Raw genomic sequence first — 18,397 nt, forward strand, 5'->3', positions numbered from 1 at the left:
GACGGCGCGACGAAGCGACCGCGTGATGTGATACGTAGGGCTGATAGTGTGTCTAACAGGCCCTCATGCACTCGCTACATACCTCGATACTGTACTCGTATCGCTCAGAGGCTCTTCTTCGCCTCGGCTTTCATGACCTCCTTCATCACCGCCTTCGCCGTCTTCTTCGCGCTCTGTCGCCGCTCCACGCGCGCCGCGGCTCGGCCGCCGTTCACCACCCTCGGCTTCGCGAACCTGAAGAACTCGAGCTCGCGTCGGAACTGCCTCGCGATCATCGCGCACCCGCTGTACCGCCACGCGACGTCCCTGACCGCGCGCGCGAAGCGCGTGTTCCTCGCCAAAAACGACGGGACGACGACGACGACGATCACGAAGACGCCCTTCAACACCGCGTTCACGAGCGCGTCCGCGGCGGCGTACGCCAAGTCCGGCTTCCCGGACGGACCGTCCCCGCTCGCGACGCGATCCTCCGCCTCTCGCAGCTCCTTCAGCCGCTTCGACGCTCTCTTATCGTGCTCGTTCGAGGCTAAGAGTTGCTTAAACAACGCGCGCGCCGTCGCCGCGTCCGCGAAATCCCCGGCTTCGTTCCTCGCGTCCGCCCTCGGGCACCCGAGGGTCTCGTCCGCGATGAGCGACCCGCTGAATCGCGCGAGAAGCGCCTCGCCCGCGCGCAAGTTCCCGACCTCGTACCCGGCGTTCCCGGCTCTTCTGTACGCGTCCACGAGTTTGGCGCCGCACCGGGACTCGCCCGCCGGCGGCGCGCACGCGTGCGCGTTCGCGCCCAGCAGTTGCACCGCGGGCATCTTCCCCGCGTCCTCGTGCGACGCCGCGGCGAGGAGAATCTCCCCCGCGGCGCGCCTCGCGTCCGCTTCTCCGCGCGCGATCGCCTCCGCCTCCTCCTCCTCGGTCTCTTCCGGTCCGTCCGCGGGCGCGGCGTACTGGAGATCGGTCTTGCACTCCCCCGCGGCGAGGCAGCACCCGAGCGCGAGCTGCTCCGGGAACCGCAAGCTCGTCGGATTCGGGACCGCGTGCGCGTACCCGGCGAGGTCGCCCGGGGAGTGGTACATCGCGCGCTGTCGGACGTCCTCTAAGAAGGCGCGGAGCTTCGCGTCCTCGCGCAGCGCGCGTAAGATGGTCTTCTCGCAGAACGCCTCCGTCTCCGCGCACGCGGCGGCGCCCATGGCTTCCAAGCCCCGCGACGGCGGCGGCGACGACGCGGACGCGGACGCGAGGATCGTCGCGAGTAGGACGCTCAGCAGCGTCGCGATGACTCGCGTCATGACGCCGCGCGTGCGCCGCGCGAACTCGATCTGACGATCTGAAATACTGAAACCTCGCGGAAGGTGATGCTATGTCGCTTTTTCCCCGCCGCGACCGCGACCGCACGCCGTCCTATCGCCCCACTCGTCCCCGCGCGCCGCACGCGCGCGTCCGGGCGTCGTCATCGTCATGACGCACCCCGCGGTCGCCACCGCCGCCGCGCCCGCGTCGAGCGGCGAAGCGAACGCGCCCGAGGAGACGCACTGCGCGCTCGTCGAGGAGGCGGTCCGCGTCGCGGTTCAAACGAATCACTTCGTCGTCGCCGCGGACGCGATGGCGGCGCTATTGAGAGCGCGCGGCGCGGACGCGATCGACCTCCTGCACGAGTTCGTGGGAACGACGCAAAAGTACGCGATACCGCCGACGTCGCGGTTCTACGTCGGCGCCGCGGCGTTGGGCGCCTCGGGCGCGGTGTTCCTCGGCGTCAACGTCGAGTTCCCCGGGCTGCCTCTGAACGCGAGCGTGCACGCGGAGCAGTTCGCGCTCGTGACCGCGCTCAGGGCGAACGAGACGCGCCTCGTCGCGATCGCGACGACCGCGGCGCCGTGCGGGCACTGCCGCCAGTTCATGAACGAGCTCAGGCACGCGTCGGAGCTGTGCTGCGTGATACCCGAGGACGCGAAGGCGCCGGGGGGTCGGCCGGGGGCGAAGTTCGCGAGATACGCGCTCAGAGAGCTGCTCCCGCACTCGTTCGGGCCTTTAGATTTGACCCACGACGTGAAGTTGCCGCTGCTGTTAGAGTCACGGCATAACCGCCTCGCGTTCGCGGACGACGACGACGGCGGCGGCGGCGGCGGCGGCGCGACGACGAGCGGCGGCGGCGGCGGCGGCGGCGGCGGCGCGACGGGTAGAGAAAGAGAAAACGCCGCCGCGGAGGCCCTCCTCGCGACGCGAGAAGCGTGCTTCGCGTACGCGCCGTACAGCCACAGCCCCGCGGGTCTGGCGCTGACGACGTCGTCCGGGGGCGTCTACGCGGGACGGTCCGTCGAGAGCGCGGCGTACAACCCGTCGATGTCTCCGCTGCACGTCGCGCTCGTCGCCGCGACGTGCGGCGAACGGTACTCGGAGGACGGCGGCGGCGGCGGCGGCGGCGGCGGCGACGGTGGGTGGGGGGTGACGAGCGCGACGCTGGCGGAGGTCGACGGCGCCGCGGTGTCGTACGAGGGGTGGTGCCGGTTGATGCTCGGCGTGATCGCCCCGGGCGTGGCGTTGACCGTCGTGAAGTTGAAGCGCGAGGACGTCGCGGCGTAGCCCTCTCGCTGGTTATTTGTCGGAAACTGTCATCCGGGATCTTGAGCTGCTCGCATTCCACTCGCGACACGTGCAAACAAAAAGCCGCGTCAGCCTCGGCACGAATCCCCGGACGCGCGTAGATTCGGACGCGCGACGGTCGCGAATATCGCTCCGCGCGACTTGAAACGTTCCCGCACGTCTCCACGCGTGTGATTCCAGCGCGTTTGTCGAGTCCGTCGTCTCGCTCACGACGCCAAGACGCGTCGGCAACCCGAGGAAAGTCTGGTGACGCGAAGAAGATATTTGCCGACAGAGAACGAGCGAAAGATGCAACAACTTTTCAGCTCGAGCAAGAGGAGCGTCGACCTCGACGATATGGACGACCCGAGCGCGGGGACGAACGATAGGTGCGTGCTACCCGAGCGCGAACACGCGAGTTTGGGGTTCTTTCGCGCGACATTCGTCGCGAGCGCGCGCGTCTCCGGAGAGAAATTCCGTCTCCGGTACACGTACAGCTGGCAAAAAGAGAAATTGTATCGGCGACCGTCCGCTGACCTCCCCTCTTCCCCTTCTCGCAGGTCGAGGCAAGGCGGCGTCGACGCGAAAGTGCACAAGAAGCTGAAAGGCGGCATGCGGCGCGTCGACTCGGTCGAGCTCGCGAAACTCAGGATACCGCAGGCGGTCAGGTCGAACAAAAAACGCGGAACCTCGCGAATGATGCGAGAGCGACAGGCGGGCGCTAGCCGAGGGAACGGCGGAAGCGGCGGGTCGCTGTCGTTCATGGGCATCGGCGGCGGCGTGGGCGAGATGATCAAGTCGTGACCGCGACGCATGGGCGGGTGGGAGTCGTGTTTAGCAGCGGACGCACGGAAGAGGAGGACGGGTCTGCGCTCGCGTCCATCTGATGTAGCAGCCGGCGGCGCGCGTCGTCGGCTCATCGCGCGCACGGTTACTGTATAAAGGCTTAACCTTGTAGATACGACTGACAACAACACTCGTCAAAAAATCATGCTTCTCTCTCGCGTTCAGATGTCCACCTCGCCCGAGATGTTGAGCGCCGCCGCCGCGGTGTTCACGTCCTTGTCGCCGCGCCCGCTGCAGTTCAGGATGACCTTCTGCCCCTTCTTCAGCGTCGGCATGAGCTTCTCGAGGTAGGCGAAGGCGTGAGACGTCTCGAGCGCGGGGATGATCCCCTCGCATCGCGACACTCTGACGAACGCGTCGAGCGCCTCCTGGTCCGTCACCGCGTGGTACTCCGCGCGTCCGAAATCTTTGAGGAACGAGTGCTCCGGGCCGATGCCGGGGTAGTCCAGACCGGCGGAGATGCTGTGCGGCTCGATGATCTGCCCCTCCTCGTCCTGGATCAGGTACGAAAACGAGCCGTGCAAGACGCCGGGCGAACCGAGCGTGAGCGTCGCCGCGTGCTTCTGCCCCGGTCCCATGCCCTCGCCCGCGGCCTCGACGCCGATGATCCTCACGTCCTCGTCGTCGATGAACTCGTGGAACAGACCCATCGCGTTCGAGCCGCCGCCGACGCACGCGACCAGCACGTCCGGCTTGCCTCCCCATTTTTCGAGCGACTGCGCCCTCGCCTCCTTGCCGATCACCGCGTGGAAGTCGCGAACCATCATCGGGTACGGGTGCGGGCCCGCGACGGACCCGAGGATGTAGTGCGTCGTCTCCACGTTCGTGACCCAGTCGCGGATCGCCTCGGACGTCGCGTCCTTGAGCGTCGCGGTCCCCGCGCGCACGGGCGTGACCGTCGCGCCGAGAAGACGCATCCTGAAGACGTTGAGCTTCTGGCGCTCCATGTCCGCGGCGCCCATGTAGATGATGCACTCGAGGCCGAAGCGCGCGCACACGGTCGCGGTGGCGACGCCGTGCTGCCCCGCGCCCGTCTCCGCGATGATGCGCTTCTTCCCCATTCGCTTCGCGAGGAGGGCCTGGCCGACGGCGTTGTTGATCTTGTGCGCGCCCGTGTGGTTGAGGTCCTCACGCTTGAGGTAGATGTCCGCGGTGCCGTAGAGCTCCGTGAGCCTCTCCGCGAAGTACAGCGGGTTCGCGCGGCCGACGTAGTCCTTCAGGATGCTGCTGAGCTCAGCCTGTGGACGGGGGGGGGGGTTGCGCGACGAGGGAGGGAGCGCGGAGGGTCAGCAGGACGGTAGAGGATAATAAAATAAATGAAGAGGGGCGACGACAAAATTGCAATTGCGGCGACGGATCGCGCGCGCGGCGATCGCTCGCGCGCGCGTCCTCGCGAGACGCGTCGCGACCGCGCGTCCTCGCGAGGCTGGCTGAGAACTAACTCGGCGACGTTCGCGCGCGACGCGACGTGACGTGACGTGACGCGCACCTGGAACGACGCGTCGCCCGCGAGCGTCGCGTACTCGTCCTGAAGCTCCTGAAGCGCCGGGATGAGCGTCTCCGGAACGTACTTCCCTCCGTACGCGCCGAAGCGTCCGGTCTCGTCCGGGCGCTGCACGTCCTTGATGCTCGTCTTCGGCGGGTCCACGATCGCGGCGCGCGTCGTGGAGACGCGCGAGACGCGGCGCGGGTTCGCGCCCTTCGCGCGCGCGCGAAGGGACGTCGCCCCGGGGGTCAGCGCCGTCGCGGCGGAGATCGCGCGCATGGCTCTTCTGGCTCTGGCTCTGGCTCGCGCGGGCGAGGCGGCGGGATCGGACGGTCGAACGCGGCGTGAACGCGCGCGCGACGTGAGCGATGTGGCCGTGAGTTCGCGGGAAACGAACTTTAACGGCGCGACGTGCCGAAGCGACGCGCGGTCGTGAGTGACGGCGGGCGGCGAGCGGCGCGCGAAGACGGGCCTCGGACGCGTGAGGCGTGACGTCGACGACAGCGAGGCAAGATGAAAGAAGATCTCGCTTCGCGACCGTCGACGGCGTACTCGATCCGAACTGGCAAACAGTCAGAAACGACTTCGTACAGTACACCTCTACGCGCTACGAGGAGGGCTGGAGGAATTCGCGACTTTTTTCTCGCTGCTGTGCGTGTCTCCCGCTTCCGATCGTGCCCACTCCGATCGCCGCCGCGGCCTCGGTTCCGCACGCGCGCGATGTCCGCCGAGGATCCCGCCCCAGACGCCGCGCCCGCCGCGGCGACGGAAGAACCCCCCGCCGCGGAGACGCCCGCGCCCGCGCCCGCGCCCGCGCCCGCGGCGGACGACGCCGCGCCGGTCGCCGCGAGCGAGATCGACGCCGCCGCGGACGCGCTCGAGAAGGTGGGCGTGTCCCCGCCCGCGGATCCGGACGCGCCGGACGCGCCGGACCTCGCGCTGAAGTCGGACGTGCTCGTGGAGGAGCCGGAGACGGAGGTGGTGAAGACGGTCGTGTCGGACACGCCGTACGCGAGCGCGAAGTCGTTCGAGGAGCTCGGCCTGAGCGAGGAGCTCCTGCGGGGGTTATACAGCGAGATGAAGTTCGAGCGCCCGTCGAAGATCCAAGGCGAGACGCTTCCGATGATTCTCACGCCGCCGTACCGTAACCTGATCGCGCAAGCGCACAACGGTTCCGGGAAGACGACGTGCTTCACGCTCGGCATGCTCTCCCGCGTGGACCCGACGAGCCAGTCCCCGCAGGCGTTGTGCATCTGTCCGACGCGCGAGCTCGCGATTCAAAACGTCAACGTCATGGAAAAGATGGGCAAGTACGCGAACATCTCGATCGCGTACACCGCGGACCCGCGGTGGACCGAGCGCGCGAGTCGACGGGATAAGATCGTCGACCAGGTCGTGATCGGGACGCCCGGTAAGGTGTTGGGGTGGATGCGCGAGAAACAGCTCAACTGCGCGGGGATGAAAATCTTGGTCTTCGACGAGGCGGACCAGATGATGGACACGGACGGCCACCGCGTGGACTCGCTGAAGATCATGAAGCACCTCAAGACGAGCACGAAGCAGATGCCGCAGGTGTTGCTGTTCTCCGCGACGTTCTCCGAGCGCGTGAAGGACTTCAGCACGAAAGTGGTGCCGAACGCGAACCAGATCTTCCTTCCGGCGCACGAGCTCTCGTTGGACGTGATCAAGCAGTACCGCGTCAACGTCACGTCCACGGACGCGAAGGAGGTTTTACTCAAGGAGAAAATCTTCCCGCTGTGCGATAAGATCGGCCAGACGATCATCTTCGTTCGGACGCGCGAGGGGTGCAAGCGTTTGATGCGCGCGATGAACGCGGCCGGGTACAAGTGCACCGCGATCGAGGGCGGGATGGATCACGCCGATCGCGACCGCGTCGTGAAGGAGTTTAGGGACGGCCTGACGAAGATTCTCATCTCCACGGACGTCCTCTCTCGCGGTTTGGACGTCAGCACGGTGACGCTGGTCATCAACTACGACATGCCCGTGGAGCACAGCAACCCGAGGCAGCCAAACTTCGAGACGTATCTGCACAGGATCGGCAGAAGCGGTCGGTTCGGGAAGAAGGGCGCGGCGTTTAACCTCCTCCTCGGCGCGGACGAGAAAGCCGTCTTGGACTCGATCGCGGATCACTTCGATCACCCGGTGCCGGAGGTGAAGTTCGAGGACGACGACGCGTTCGAGAAAGTTCTGGAGGAGGCGGGGTTGATGTCCAAGGAGGATTAAACGAACGGCGGTGGACGGACGCGGCGCGGCTGGACGAGAGCGACCTACTAAACGTTTTAGGAATGACGATGAGGAGCGAACCCCCATAGATCTACGGACGCGAACGCTGCGCGACGCTACTCGACCTTCTTCTCCGCGACGCGCGTCAGGACGCCCTCTTCCTTCTCCGTCAGCGCGAACCCGAACGCCCGCTTCACCCTCGGTTTCAGCCACCGATACGTGAACCAATCCTGCCTCACCCACCGCAGGTACCCTCGTCGATGCGCCCACCCGACGAGGAACGGCAGCAGCGCGTGCAGCGGGACGCAACACGGGCCGATGCAGATCACGACCATGACGACGACCCCCGGGGCGACACGATCGTCTCCCTCGTCGCGGCGGCGATCCCGCGCTTCCGATCGTCCGAAGGCGTCGACGCGCGGATTGGGGGCGCGACGCGAACGCGACGAGTGCCGAAAAGCGCGCGGACGAAAACACCTGAAAACGAGCTCGTGTGAGAAAAGTTTCACCGATCGAGTTTCAACCTCGAGTTTCACCCCGGCACTCGAAATCGCGAGACGGTGAAACTCGAACCGTGAACGACGGTCTGCCCACGCGCGACCAATCAGCGCTCACGCTGAAACTCGCGCGTCCACTTGGCGACCGAGATATTGCGGAACGCACAACGAACGACACGCGATGATGGCACCTCACGCGGAACGCGCGTTCGGATGAGAGCGGGAGGGGATACGAACATGAGTACCCCTCCCATGGCGCACCACACGATAGATATCGCGCTCCGACCGCCGCTGTTGAGCGCGCGCGAGGCGAACCTGTGGGTCGAGGACGACGGCGACGCGTCCCCGGACGCGCCCAGCCTGCGCGAAGGGTTATCTTCGTCGCCCGCGTCGTCGAGCTCGCCGCAAGGGAAGCCGACGCTCGTGCTGAGCCGCGTCGACGGCTGCGGCGAAGAGATGCGGTTCGAGCTGCCTCAGGGTGCGTCTCGATTCGCGCTGCATCACCTCGCGCGACACCATGTGGCGACGTCGGCGCGACGCGTCGCCTCGCTCCCGATCGATTCGTTTCGCGCGCTCGTTTTTCTTCGCTCGCGCGCTTCGCAACGGCCCGACGGGTCGAGGACGCGCTGACGCCCTCCGTCGTCTCGTCGTCGACGATGATCAATCACAGGCGCGGCGAGCGACGGCATCCGAGCGAAGCTCCGCAAAGGCGGCGCGCAGCTGCGCGTGAGCGTCCCCCTGCGCGCGCTCGTCGTCCCCAGCGAGCGCTCGACTGGCGCGGGAGGAGGCGCGCGCCTCGATCCGTCAAATCCGTCCGATCAGCCCCCCGCGACGATGACGACGACGACGACGACGGCGCGCCCCGGACACCCGGGGGGCGGGCGCACGCCCGGCTGCGAGACGCGCTCGAACGAAACCCCGCGCGAGCGCACGCAGCGGTACGCCTCCTCGAGCGGCTCGGAAGACACCGACCGCGCGGACGGCGGCGACGCGAGCGCGTCCTCGCACCTCGCGTCGCTGGATTTCGGCCCGGGGTGCGACGCGTGCGCGGTGAGAGGCCGCGCGGGCGATCGAAGCGTCGTCGCGACGCGACGAATCAAGCGCGGGGACATCGTCGTCTTCGAAGCCCCCGCGGCGTCGGTCAAAGCCGGCGAGGCGAACCCCTCGGGCGCGCTGAAGCGCGCGTTCAAGCCCCGGAACGCCGACGGCTCGAGGCGCGCCGCCGCCGTCTCTTCCGACGGCGTCTCGAACCCCGCGATCGACGTCTCGTCGTTGATCCCGCACGAGTGGACGCTCACGCGCGCGCTGCTCGTGGACCCGGCCGCGCGCGGCGCGCACTACGCCGATCGCGCGCCGAGGGAGTGGGCGGCGGAGTACGGGAGGATACGCCCCGGGAGGAGAGACGCCGACGCCAACCCGGAGCGCGAGAGGCACGAGTTGCACGTCGCCAGCGAGCTCGCGGAGGAGATCGGCGGAGACGTCACCGTGGACGACGTCGTCGCCGTGCACGCCGTCGTGTGCGCGAACGCGTTCGCGCTGGAGGCGATGTGCACGCGCTTGAACTACGGCGCCGGGTTCTTCGCGGCGGCGGCGTACATGAACCACAGCTGCGATCCGAACTGTCTGTCGCTGCGGTTGGGCGGGAACATGGCGGTGTTCGCCGCGAGGGACGTTCACCCCGGGGAGGAGCTCACGCACTCGTACCTCCCGTCGCATCAGCTGCTGCTTCCGCGACGCGCGCGGCGGTCGCATCTATTCTTCGACTGCCGGTGCGTGCGCTGTCTGAAGCGCGCGCAGGTTTCGAGGAGGAAGAACGACCCGATCGGGTGGATCCCGGAGTGCGCCGGGACGAAAGAGCGGCCCGGGTTGGAGCTCGGCGGGGAGTCCCCGGTGAGCCGAACCGCGCTCGCGAACGCGGCGTTCGACCTGAAAACCGCCGCCGTCGGAGGGACGCCGTGGGACGTTCTGCAGGTGTTCAAGGAGGACATCTTAGACGCCGCGCCGAGGGACGGCGGCGGGTGGTACGTCAACGTCGAGACACTGCAGGACCTCTCCCCGCAGGCGTCGCTCGAGCTGTTGGAGCCCGTGATCGACGCGCACTGGCGCGCGGCGCTCGACTGCGGGAACGTCTTGGAGAAGCGGCAGCGGATACCGCTCCCGTGCGACGTCGGTCGAAGGACGCGGTGCAGGCCGCCGTCCTCGGACGAGCTTCCCCCCGACGCGCAGCCGCCGGACGCGCAGCTCGCGGCGAGCGCGGCGAGAGTGTGGAGAGATTCCATCGCGGCGCTGCGCGCGCGAGCCGAGGTGGAGGGCGGCGGCGTCCTCGCGGCGTTGGAGCAAGCGCTCGCCGCCGCGGAGGTTTCCTTGTATGCCATGGAGGCTGCGGAGGGGGGCAGTGGCGGGAACGAAACCGCCGCGCGCAAGGCGTTACAGTACCTTGTCGCCGCGCACGGGGACTCGCTCGCGTGCGCGCAGGAGGACACGCTGTGCCTTCGCGCGATGCCGGCGCAGTCCGCGGCGGCGGCGGCGTTCGAGCGCATCTTAGCAAGCGTCGCGCAGAGCCAGGGCGGCGAGCGCGGCTTGACCGCGCCGTCTCCGCACCCCGCGCCGCTCTCCGCGCTCACGGCGTCGCCTGTGGTCGTCGTCCCGGAACCGCGCGCGCTCGGGCACCTCTCGACGTCCGAGAGCGAGGACGACGGCGGCGAGAACAGGATGGAGCTCGACCCGAGGACGCTGCGGACGATGGCGAACACGTTTTGCGAAGCCGGGATCGCGCCGACGCCGCCGCCGTTCGGCGTGCGCGCGGACGAGGACGACGAGTGCGCGGGATTGGGAGAGATAGACGGGGGGATGGAAGAGATAGACGAAGACGACGACGACGCGGCGCCGCCGGAGACGGAGAACGACGAGCCGCAGTGGCCCGGGAAAGTATTAGAAGGCGTCGGCGCGGGCTGGGAGAAGCCGCCGCCGGGCACGCCGCTTAGGGCGAAGCAACCGACGAGACCGCCGCCGCGACGGTCGCCTCGAAACCAGAAGCCGATCAGCAGCGGCGACACGCACGCGAGCGAGTCCACGCGCGTGCAGCAGGTTGAGCCGAGCGCGTCGAACGGATCGAACGGCGCGGTGATGGAAAGCGAAGACGCCGTCGCGGCGTGGAACCTCGTCGCGAAGAACGCGAACACGCCGCCGAAGAAAGTCGGCGGCGGCGGTGGCGCGTTGCTCGCGCTGTTAGGTTCGCCCGAGAGCGACCCGAGGATACGCGCGTTCGTGACGTCGCTGTTGGAGCCGTCGTCGCCGTCGTCCTCGCCGGAGAGCTCCGCTGTAGGGACGCGCAAGGCGAAGAAAGCTGCGAGAATCGCACGCGCGCTTCCCGCGCCCGAAGTGAAGGCGTTCCCTCCGTCGTCCAAGTACGTCAGCTACAAGCCCCTCGGAATTTCGCTGTGCTTCGAGAAGGGCATCTTAGACTGCGTGCACGCGTACGCGGAAGGCGTGGACGGTTTCAACGCGTTCGTCGGAGAGCTGCCGCACGAGCTCAAGCTCGGCGCGCCGCCCGGGTCGACGACGACGCCCGGACCGGACCGCGCGCGGAGCGTCGTCTCGCGCCTCGGCGAGCCGTCGCAGAAGGGCGGGCAGGGAAGGCAGGTGTGGATGACGTACGCGGACCTCGGCGTGAAGGTGGACGTGGCGGCGGTGGATTGGGAGGACAGCGACGCGCCGATTAAGGGGGTGTCGATCTGGAAGCCGTGATCGACGAGGTGTACAGTATAGGATTGAACTACGACGTTTGACGATAAGCGCGCGCGACGTTCGACGACGCGCTCGCGCTCAACAGCTCGTGTACTCCTTGCACTCCGTCGAGTGCTCGCTCGACTTTGTGCGATGGCTCGACGTGCCTCGACGCTCACCCGCGCTCGTCTTATCCGCGTCCTCGTCCCGGTCGGAATCCCTCCGCGGCGTGGACTCGTGCGCTTCGTTCGCTCGGTCCCCGTCCCCTCTCCCCGCCGCCGCCGCCGCCGTATCCGTCCCTTCCTCGCGCGTCGGCGTGCTCTGCAATATCGGCTGCAGCTTCCTCATGATCTCCGCCCTCGCCGCCGCGCTATCATCCTCGTCCACCTCGCCCGCACGACGCTCGTCGTCGTCGTCGTCTCTCTCCGCGGGCCGATCCGTCGGACCCGGGACGAACGCGGGGGATCGCATGTTCAACGGCGAGTGCGCCCAGTTTTTCGCCGCCGCCTTGAACGCGTCCCGGTGGTTTAAACCCGGGTCTTTCTCTTTCAACCGCGGTATTTCCTCTCGTATGAAGACGTTATACGGGCTCGGGTCTCGCGGTTTACGCTCGCGCTTGAGAATCTTTTGATGCCGCGGGTTCGCGTCGTAGTAGTCGTCGTCGTCGTCGCGGCGCCCCCGGTGGGGTATTTCCGACGGGTTCCACCAAAACTCGTGCGCGGCCGCGCGCAGGACGCGATCGACCCGCTCGTCGCTCTCGTGCTCGCACGGCGGCAAGGACAGCTGCGCGAGCGGCGACGTCGCGGGCATCGCCGGGAAGCTCACATGCCCGGCGCTCGGGTTCGAATGCTGCGCGGCCATGTCCATGTGATACCGCGCGAGCCTGAGGTGTCGCTCGTGTTCCGGGTTGGACGCGCGCGAGCGTCCCGGTCCGCAACCCGCGACGCCCGCGCCCGCGCCGCCGTCGTCGTCGTCGCCGCCGCCGCCGCTCACGCGGTCACCGCTCAGGAGCGATCCGGGCGGCGCGAGTCCGATTCCGTCGCCCGGCTCGCCGCGCGCGAACAGCCCCGGCGTGGACGGCGACAGCAGCGGCGGGACCGCGACCTGAAGGAGCGTCTCGCACGCGCCGCAGCGCACGGCGACGCCTCGCGCGTCGACGCGCAGCGACGACGGGACGCGCACCTCGAGGCGGCTGCGGCACCGGTCGCAGTCCACGTGCACGAGCGTCCCGCGGTCGTCGTCGACGAGGCCCGCGACCGCGGCGGCGACGTCCGCGCTCGCGTCCGCGGTCATGCTCCTCGCGCGACTGGACGACGCGCGCGGACGCGACGCGTGTGAAGGCGACGCGGCGTCGCCTCGAAACGGTTCGCGTCTCGGGAAGCCTGACGGTCGCCGAGGGCGAATGACGTCGCGACAGGTGGACCGGTCCGGTCGTCGGCGCGCCCGAGGACGACGCCCGCGACGGTTCCCCTCCCGCGAGAGACGGACCAGCCGAGGGAAAAACCAAAACTCCCTCCCGTCCGCGCTCGACGTCGCGTCCGTCGCGCGTCGCCCGTCGCGTCGGTCACTCAACGCGCGCGCGCCGCACGCACGCCGCACGCGCCCACGGCTTTTCCGCCCCGCACCGCGCCCGCCTCCCCGCCCGCGTCGCCGTCGCCATGACCGCCGACGCCGAGAAGAAGGTCATCACGATCAACGTCAAGCTGCTTCCGAAGTATCACAGCGACCACGCGCAGCTGACGCGGTACCAGCTCGGGCACCGCAAGGACTACGTCGGGAAGCTCACGCGCGTGAAGTGCTCGCCGAGCGACACGATCAAGGAACTGAAGGCGCAGATCGAGAGTGCGCGCCTCCTCCGCGGCGATCCCTCGCGCGGCGGACGCGGTGCGGCGCGACGCGACGCGACGCGACGCGCGACGCCCTCGTTCCTCCGAGTCGTTTTCCCCCGTCCGTTGACGCGACGTCCCTCCCGAGGCTGACCTCGCCTCCCCGACTCCTTCGACCGACCCCCGCGCCCTCCCCGCGCGCAGAAGAACGCGGCTCGCCCGTTCAATACGTCAAGAGAGGCGGCACCCCCACGGGCGTCATCCTCTCCGACGACGCGACGCTCGAGTCTCTCGGGTTAGACTACGACATGTCCGTGTACGAGCACCTGTGGGAAGACAGCGACGAGAACCAAGAGAAATTCGTCGTCGACCGCGAGAAGGTTCGAGAGATGGTCGGCATGTTCATGATGGAGCACCCGGACATCGGTCGGCACGGCCCGGAGGTCACCGGCGAGGCCGAGGACCCGAAAGACTGGACCGCGAAGAATCTCAAGAAGCGCGAAAACATGGAGAAAGAAGTCCAGAAAGAGCGCGAGCGGAAGCAAAAGCGACGCGAAGAAGAAGCCGCGAAAGCGACCGCGGCCGCAAAGGCGGCGAAGGAAGGCAAGCCGGTCGCGGCGTGATGAAAAGGAAAAGTAACACCCGCGTCGTGCACATTTCGTTTTGTACTCCTTGATGAGAATTACACTGATCTATACATCACCCACGTCGTCTCTCCTCCGCGAGCGCGAGTTCAAACGGCAGCGTCTTCGGCTTCCACATCGCCGGATGCCTCAACGCCACGAACGTCATCATCACGAGCAACGGCCGTAACACGTTCATGAACAAGAGAACCCCCGCGGTCGCGAAGCACGCGACCATGAACGCGCTGCTCCGCTCCGGGTTCACCCACGTGAGCAAGTCGTGCAGGGCTTCCAGAGCGAGCGCGACCCGCCGCGTCGTCGCTTGCGTCCAGTATGCGAATTGCACGCACGCTTCGTACGCGCCCGGTCTCGGGGACAGACCCATCGCGGCCGCGGCGGCGGCGACGCCCTCGTCCATCTCGGAGCCGCCTGACAGTTTCTTTTTCGACGCGGCGACGCCTTCGATGAGCTCCGGAGGCGCGGCCTCGCCGAGCGTCTCCGCGGCCTCCACGCCCGCGAGCGCGGACCCGGGAGGCGCGGCGCCGATATCCGAGGATCCCGCGTCCGTGGACTTATCCGGTCCGAGCAGCGTCCACGCCGTCGGGCGACGCGAGCAGATCGCGTGGAACGCGAGCCATATGCACGCCTTCGGGATCACCATCCACGGGTGGTAGATCGCGCCGAGGATCATGACGTGCAGGAGACCTGCGGCGATCGGGGATTCCCACGACGTCGCGCGCGAGAGGAACGACAGCTCGGCTTCAAAGGGCGACAACGCCGCGGCGATGCGAACGACGTGCGCTTTGGACGCCGCCGCGGCCATCGCGGGCGTCTCCTCACGATCCAACGCCTTCTTTTCGTCTTCATCCGGCGGCAGCATCGCGTACACCATGCTCGACGGCAGCGGCGAAGCCCCGGAGAGCAATCCTTCCTCGACGTTTCGATGCGCGAGGGATTTCAACTCTTCAAGGTCGCCGCGGCCGCCCACGCCGGCGTGCGCGTACGCCGACCGCGGGAACGCGGGAGTCACGTACTTCGCGAGCGTCGCCAAGGTCGACGCGGCGGGCGTGTACATCGCCCGAATCGTGATCTCCGCGTTGTCGTTCGCCGCCACGCCTCCTTTCAACGCCAGCGTCGATTGCATCGGGTATCCGCGCGGCAAGCGCGCGACCGGGACGTCGACGAAACCGAGCGCCTCGTCGTCCTCCGCGCTGTCGAAGACGCCGATCCGCGCGACCGCGCCGGCGTCGTAGATCGCGGCGACGATCTCTCGTCTCCACGCCGGCGGCGCGACGTCCTTCCCCGCGGGGAGGTAGACCCACACGCCGTTGATTTCCAACATCGCGGAGGGTTCCACGTTGCGCTCGCGCCCGGGCGGGGTGAGCCCCCGCGCGCGAATGATCTCGAGAGACAGCGTACCGAGGGGTTCATCGCGCCCGATAGACGCCGTCGGGCCGCACGCTTCGTCCACGAACGCCTCGAGGAGAATCTCCCCGAGTTTTCCCTCGCTCGCGTCCTCGCTCGTCTCCTCGCCGCTTCCGAATAACGAATTGTACATCTCCCTCGGAATCGTCTCGAGCATCGACGTCGGCGAGCTCGGCGCCGCCGAGCTCGGCGGTTTCCGCAGCGGCATCCATCGCTGCCGGCTCTTCCCGCGCAGCTTCGGCCGCAGCTTCAGCGCGGCGAGCTCCACGCTCGCGCGCCCGATGATCTTACCGTCGTCGGAGACGACGTCGACGGTTAAGACGCCGCTGCGAGGTTCGGACGCCGCAAACGTCACCGCGCCCTTCTCCCCCCACGCCGCCTGCGTCGACGGCGTGTTCGACGCCGCGGGCGTGCTCCCGACGAAGTCGCCGTAACGAAACTCGCATCGAAAATCGTTCGTCCGCGCGACGCCTCGGACCGCGCGCGCGGCGGCGGTCACGCGACACACCGGCGGCGGCGTTCTCACCACCGTCGGCTCAGTCGCGCCCCACGCTTCTCCGCTGAAGAAACCATCCCCGGGTTCCGCGTTCAGGACGTTCTCACCTAGGCTAACGACGTCCGCGTACGTTCCTATCCACGCGGTGACGGTGAGCTCGCCGACGACGCCGAGCGGCGACGTCGCGTCCACGCCGGTCGCGCTCCCCGGGGGCACGAGGCCCATCGTGAACGGCGACTTTCGCGCCTTTTTTCCTCCATCCGCGCCACGGTACAACGCCGCGAGCGGGAGGTTCGCCTCGCCCAAGACGGCTAAACCGCCCCCGGCGGCGACGGAGAGGGACAGACTGTCCGCCGCGAGGTCGCACTCGGTCGCGGGGAAGACCATCGCTCTGTCGAACGCGCACGGGGCGCCCTTCTTCAGCGTCTTTTGCGCGGGCGTCGACGCGCCAAAGCGTCCGAGCGCCGCGGTGCACATCGGCACGCTCCCGAGCGCGCTGGAGGGCAGGTACCCCGCCTGCGCGACGTGCACGATGACGTACTGCTCCGGGTCGAACCCGACGCGGATCGGCGACGTCACCCTCGCGGCCGGGTCGCCGCCGTGAACTTCCTCCGCCGGCGACAGCGGCACAGAGTCGAGCACGTCCACGAGCGCGTCGTACGTCTTGTTCACGTCGTCGATGCCTTCGAACGTGACGACGTCCCCGGTGGTCGTCCCGATGAGCAACGACTTGTTTCCGGTCAACTCGAGTTCGTTCACCGCCTTCCCGGGGGTGGTCCAGGCCACGGAACCGGGCTCCAAGCCGAGCGCGCCGAACGCGATCTCGTAATTGAACACGTACAGGTGACCCCGCGTGCCCTCGAGCGAGCACGCGATCGTCTTCACCAGCGGCGTCGTCGCCGCGTCGAGATTGAAAAACTCCGCGGCGGCGGACGCGCCCGCGGCGCCGTCGTTCGACGTCGTCGCCGCGTTGACTCGGTCGCCGCTTCCGAAAAGCCGCGCGAACGCGTTTTGCAAGCTCGCCGCCGTCGAGTTGTCCTCCTTCATCGCGCCCGCTTTCGCCGCCGCGATCGCCTCCGCGGCCTCTTGCATCCCGTCCGACGGCGGCGGCGTGCGCGTCTTCAACACCGGCGGCGCGCGCGTCGGCGCGCGCATGACCATCGTCGACGACGCGAGTTTCCCGTCCTCTCTCGTCGCGGTTCGAACGACGACCAGATCGCCGTTCCCTCGCAGCCACCGTCTCGTCTCGAGCGTGAGGCAGTCGTCGACCTCGACCCAGACGTCGCCGTCCCAGCGCGCGGTGACGGTCGAGCACGCGCCGTCGGGGGCGACGACCTCCGTGGGTCTTCCGATCATCGTCGTGTTGCTCAGCGCGGTCGCGCCGAGGACGGCGACGTCTTCCAGGATCCCGCGCTTCAGATCGTGCTTCAAGACGTGGAGCTCCTTCTCTTTGACCGCGAACGCGGCGTTCGAGGGGAACGCGCTGCCGTAGGCTTCGTGGAACGCCTTCGCGTTGTCCACGGACTTCGTCTCCCACGTGCCGCTGTTACGTCAGGGGAGGAGGAGGGGGGGGGGGAGGACGTCAGGAAGACGGACGAGAGGGGTGTTGATCGCGCGAAAAGTCGTGGTGTTACGCGCGGCTCGAGGTCGCGACGCGCACCTGAAGTCCGGTAACTCGACCTCGCTCGTCGTCGTCGCCTTACTATTTTCCTCGATTGTCGACATCGCGCTCGCGGGGGCCGACATCGCGATCGACCTCCGCTCGCGCTCGAGAGGAGTGAAGGGTCGGGGGCGCGAATGCGACCCTTGACGAAAATCGAAGAATAAACTGCTGCACTGTGAATGCTTCAAAATCTCGCTGACGCGGCGCTGATCGTTACGAGGTCGTATTAAGACGTGCTACGTTCCTATGCTACGCGCGGCGACGCGCTCATCACCTCACACGCCGCCTATGGGATGGTGATACGGACACTCCTTCCCGTACGAACACCCTCCCGTCTTCTGAAACTCTATGCAGTGCGCGGCGTTCGGTCGCTGCGGCAAATCCGCCGCCGCCGCCGCCGCCGCCGCGCCGCCCGGGACCGCTCGCGCCATCCCCCCCACCCTCGCGGCGCCCATCCCCGGCATCATCCCCGGCACGATCCCCTCCACGATCTTCTTCGCCATCGCGCGAGGGCCGTCGTCGCACAGGGACTGGTACCACGCCGCGGCGCCGTCCGGGTCTCGCTCCGTAGCCTGCGCGACCGCGAGCTGCAGCGACGCGTAGTTCGGATCTAACAGCGGGTTGAACGAGCCGTCGTCCTCGAGCGCGTCCAGATCGATCTCCGCGGCGATCGCGTGGAGACGCGAGTAGTCGGGGTACCCCGGCGGCGCGGGCGTGGGCGCGGTCGCGGGCGCGCCGACGACGACGCCGGGGAACGGCGCGGACGCGTGGGACGGATGCATCCCTGCGATGGGCAGCGCGCCGACGCCGAGTTGACCGGGCGCCGCGGGCGGGGGGAGGAACGCGGGCGCTTGCATCCCCGGTGGGGGGGCGGGCGGGGGCAGGAACGTCGGCGCCGTCCCCGGCGGCGCGTCGTCGTCGACCATCTCGCTCGCGCCTCGCGCCTCGGATTGTGCGAAAGTTTTTCGTCGCGAGCGAGCGTGAACACAATATA

At 68.1% G+C, this 18,397-nt stretch overlaps 11 protein-coding genes across 11 annotated transcripts; 4 read left to right on the plus strand and 7 right to left on the minus strand.

Annotated features, from left to right (window-relative positions):
• Positions 1 to 104: 104 nt before the first annotated feature.
• MICPUCDRAFT_57407 (uncharacterized protein) lies at positions 105 to 1,280 on the minus strand (the record flags this gene model as incomplete). The annotated part of the gene is made up of 1 exon (XM_003058139.1): positions 105 to 1,280. One exon carries the CDS (start codon positions 1,278 to 1,280, stop codon positions 105 to 107), a length of 1,176 nt encoding a protein of 391 aa, XP_003058185.1.
• A 169-nt stretch (positions 1,281 to 1,449) lies between these two features.
• On the plus strand, positions 1,450 to 2,571 carry MICPUCDRAFT_57408 (uncharacterized protein; the record flags this gene model as incomplete). Its single annotated transcript, XM_003057768.1, has 1 exon — positions 1,450 to 2,571. One exon carries the CDS (start codon positions 1,450 to 1,452, stop codon positions 2,569 to 2,571), a length of 1,122 nt encoding a protein of 373 aa, XP_003057814.1.
• Positions 2,572 to 2,702: 131 nt separating this feature from the next.
• On the minus strand, positions 2,703 to 3,551 carry MICPUCDRAFT_67467 (uncharacterized protein). The gene is made up of 2 exons (XM_003058140.1): positions 3,132 to 3,551; positions 2,703 to 2,960 (listed from the first exon to the last, which is right to left on the minus strand). Exons 1-2 carry the CDS (start codon positions 3,489 to 3,491, stop codon positions 2,799 to 2,801), a joined length of 522 nt encoding a protein of 173 aa, XP_003058186.1. The 5' UTR covers positions 3,492 to 3,551; the 3' UTR covers positions 2,703 to 2,798.
• On the minus strand, positions 3,510 to 5,182 carry MICPUCDRAFT_33061 (uncharacterized protein; the record flags this gene model as incomplete). Its single annotated transcript, XM_003058141.1, has 2 exons — positions 3,510 to 4,655; positions 4,907 to 5,182. 2 exons carry the CDS (start codon positions 5,180 to 5,182, stop codon positions 3,579 to 3,581), a joined length of 1,353 nt encoding a protein of 450 aa, XP_003058187.1. The 3' UTR covers positions 3,510 to 3,578.
• A 456-nt stretch (positions 5,183 to 5,638) lies between these two features.
• Positions 5,639 to 7,240, plus strand: MICPUCDRAFT_26424 (uncharacterized protein). Its single transcript, XM_003057769.1, has one exon. The coding sequence runs from the start codon at positions 5,981 to 5,983 to the stop codon at positions 7,145 to 7,147; it is 1,167 nt and encodes a 388-aa protein (XP_003057815.1). The 5' UTR covers positions 5,639 to 5,980; the 3' UTR covers positions 7,148 to 7,240.
• A 23-nt stretch (positions 7,241 to 7,263) lies between these two features.
• Positions 7,264 to 7,482, minus strand: MICPUCDRAFT_57412 (uncharacterized protein; the record flags this gene model as incomplete). The annotated part of the gene is made up of 1 exon (XM_003058142.1): positions 7,264 to 7,482. One exon carries the CDS (start codon positions 7,480 to 7,482, stop codon positions 7,264 to 7,266), a length of 219 nt encoding a protein of 72 aa, XP_003058188.1.
• Positions 7,483 to 7,896: 414 nt separating this feature from the next.
• MICPUCDRAFT_47092 (uncharacterized protein) lies at positions 7,897 to 11,441 on the plus strand (the record flags this gene model as incomplete). Its single annotated transcript, XM_003057770.1, has 2 exons — positions 7,897 to 8,122; positions 8,315 to 11,441. The coding sequence occupies 2 exons, from the start codon at positions 7,897 to 7,899 to the stop codon at positions 11,389 to 11,391; spliced, it is 3,303 nt and encodes a 1,100-aa protein (XP_003057816.1). The 3' UTR covers positions 11,392 to 11,441.
• A 28-nt stretch (positions 11,442 to 11,469) lies between these two features.
• MICPUCDRAFT_57415 (yabby-like transcription factor) lies at positions 11,470 to 12,663 on the minus strand (the record flags this gene model as incomplete). Its single annotated transcript, XM_003058143.1, has 1 exon — positions 11,470 to 12,663. One exon carries the CDS (start codon positions 12,661 to 12,663, stop codon positions 11,470 to 11,472), a length of 1,194 nt encoding a protein of 397 aa, XP_003058189.1.
• Positions 12,664 to 13,028: 365 nt separating this feature from the next.
• Positions 13,029 to 13,819, plus strand: MICPUCDRAFT_57416 (uncharacterized protein; the record flags this gene model as incomplete). The annotated part of the gene is made up of 2 exons (XM_003057771.1): positions 13,029 to 13,212; positions 13,401 to 13,819. The coding sequence occupies 2 exons, from the start codon at positions 13,029 to 13,031 to the stop codon at positions 13,817 to 13,819; spliced, it is 603 nt and encodes a 200-aa protein (XP_003057817.1).
• A 76-nt stretch (positions 13,820 to 13,895) lies between these two features.
• Positions 13,896 to 17,465, minus strand: MICPUCDRAFT_57417 (uncharacterized protein; the record flags this gene model as incomplete). Its single annotated transcript, XM_003058144.1, has 2 exons — positions 13,896 to 17,283; positions 17,401 to 17,465. 2 exons carry the CDS (start codon positions 17,463 to 17,465, stop codon positions 13,896 to 13,898), a joined length of 3,453 nt encoding a protein of 1,150 aa, XP_003058190.1.
• A 213-nt stretch (positions 17,466 to 17,678) lies between these two features.
• MICPUCDRAFT_57418 (uncharacterized protein) lies at positions 17,679 to 18,329 on the minus strand (the record flags this gene model as incomplete). The annotated part of the gene is made up of 1 exon (XM_003058145.1): positions 17,679 to 18,329. The coding sequence occupies one exon, from the start codon at positions 18,327 to 18,329 to the stop codon at positions 17,679 to 17,681; it is 651 nt and encodes a 216-aa protein (XP_003058191.1).
• Between the last annotated feature and the right edge of the window lie 68 nt (positions 18,330 to 18,397).

Source organism: Micromonas pusilla (assembly GCF_000151265.4).
Source record: "Micromonas pusilla CCMP1545 genomic scaffold MICPUCscaffold_4, whole genome shotgun sequence".
In the NCBI taxonomy this organism is placed as follows: Eukaryota; Viridiplantae; Chlorophyta; class Mamiellophyceae; order Mamiellales; family Mamiellaceae; genus Micromonas; species Micromonas pusilla.

Coding starts and splice junctions, on each gene's coding strand:
- MICPUCDRAFT_67467 (XM_003058140.1), bottom strand. CDS start 3,491: ATGAGCCGACGACGCGCGCCGCCGGCTGCTACATCAGATGGACGCGAG. Junction 2,961..3,131: donor CGACGCCGCCTTGCCTCGAC/CTGCGAGAAGGG, acceptor GGTAGCACGCAC/CTATCGTTCGTCCCCGCGCT.
- MICPUCDRAFT_26424 (XM_003057769.1), top strand. CDS start 5,981: ATGAAGTTCGAGCGCCCGTCGAAGATCCAAGGCGAGACGCTTCCGATG.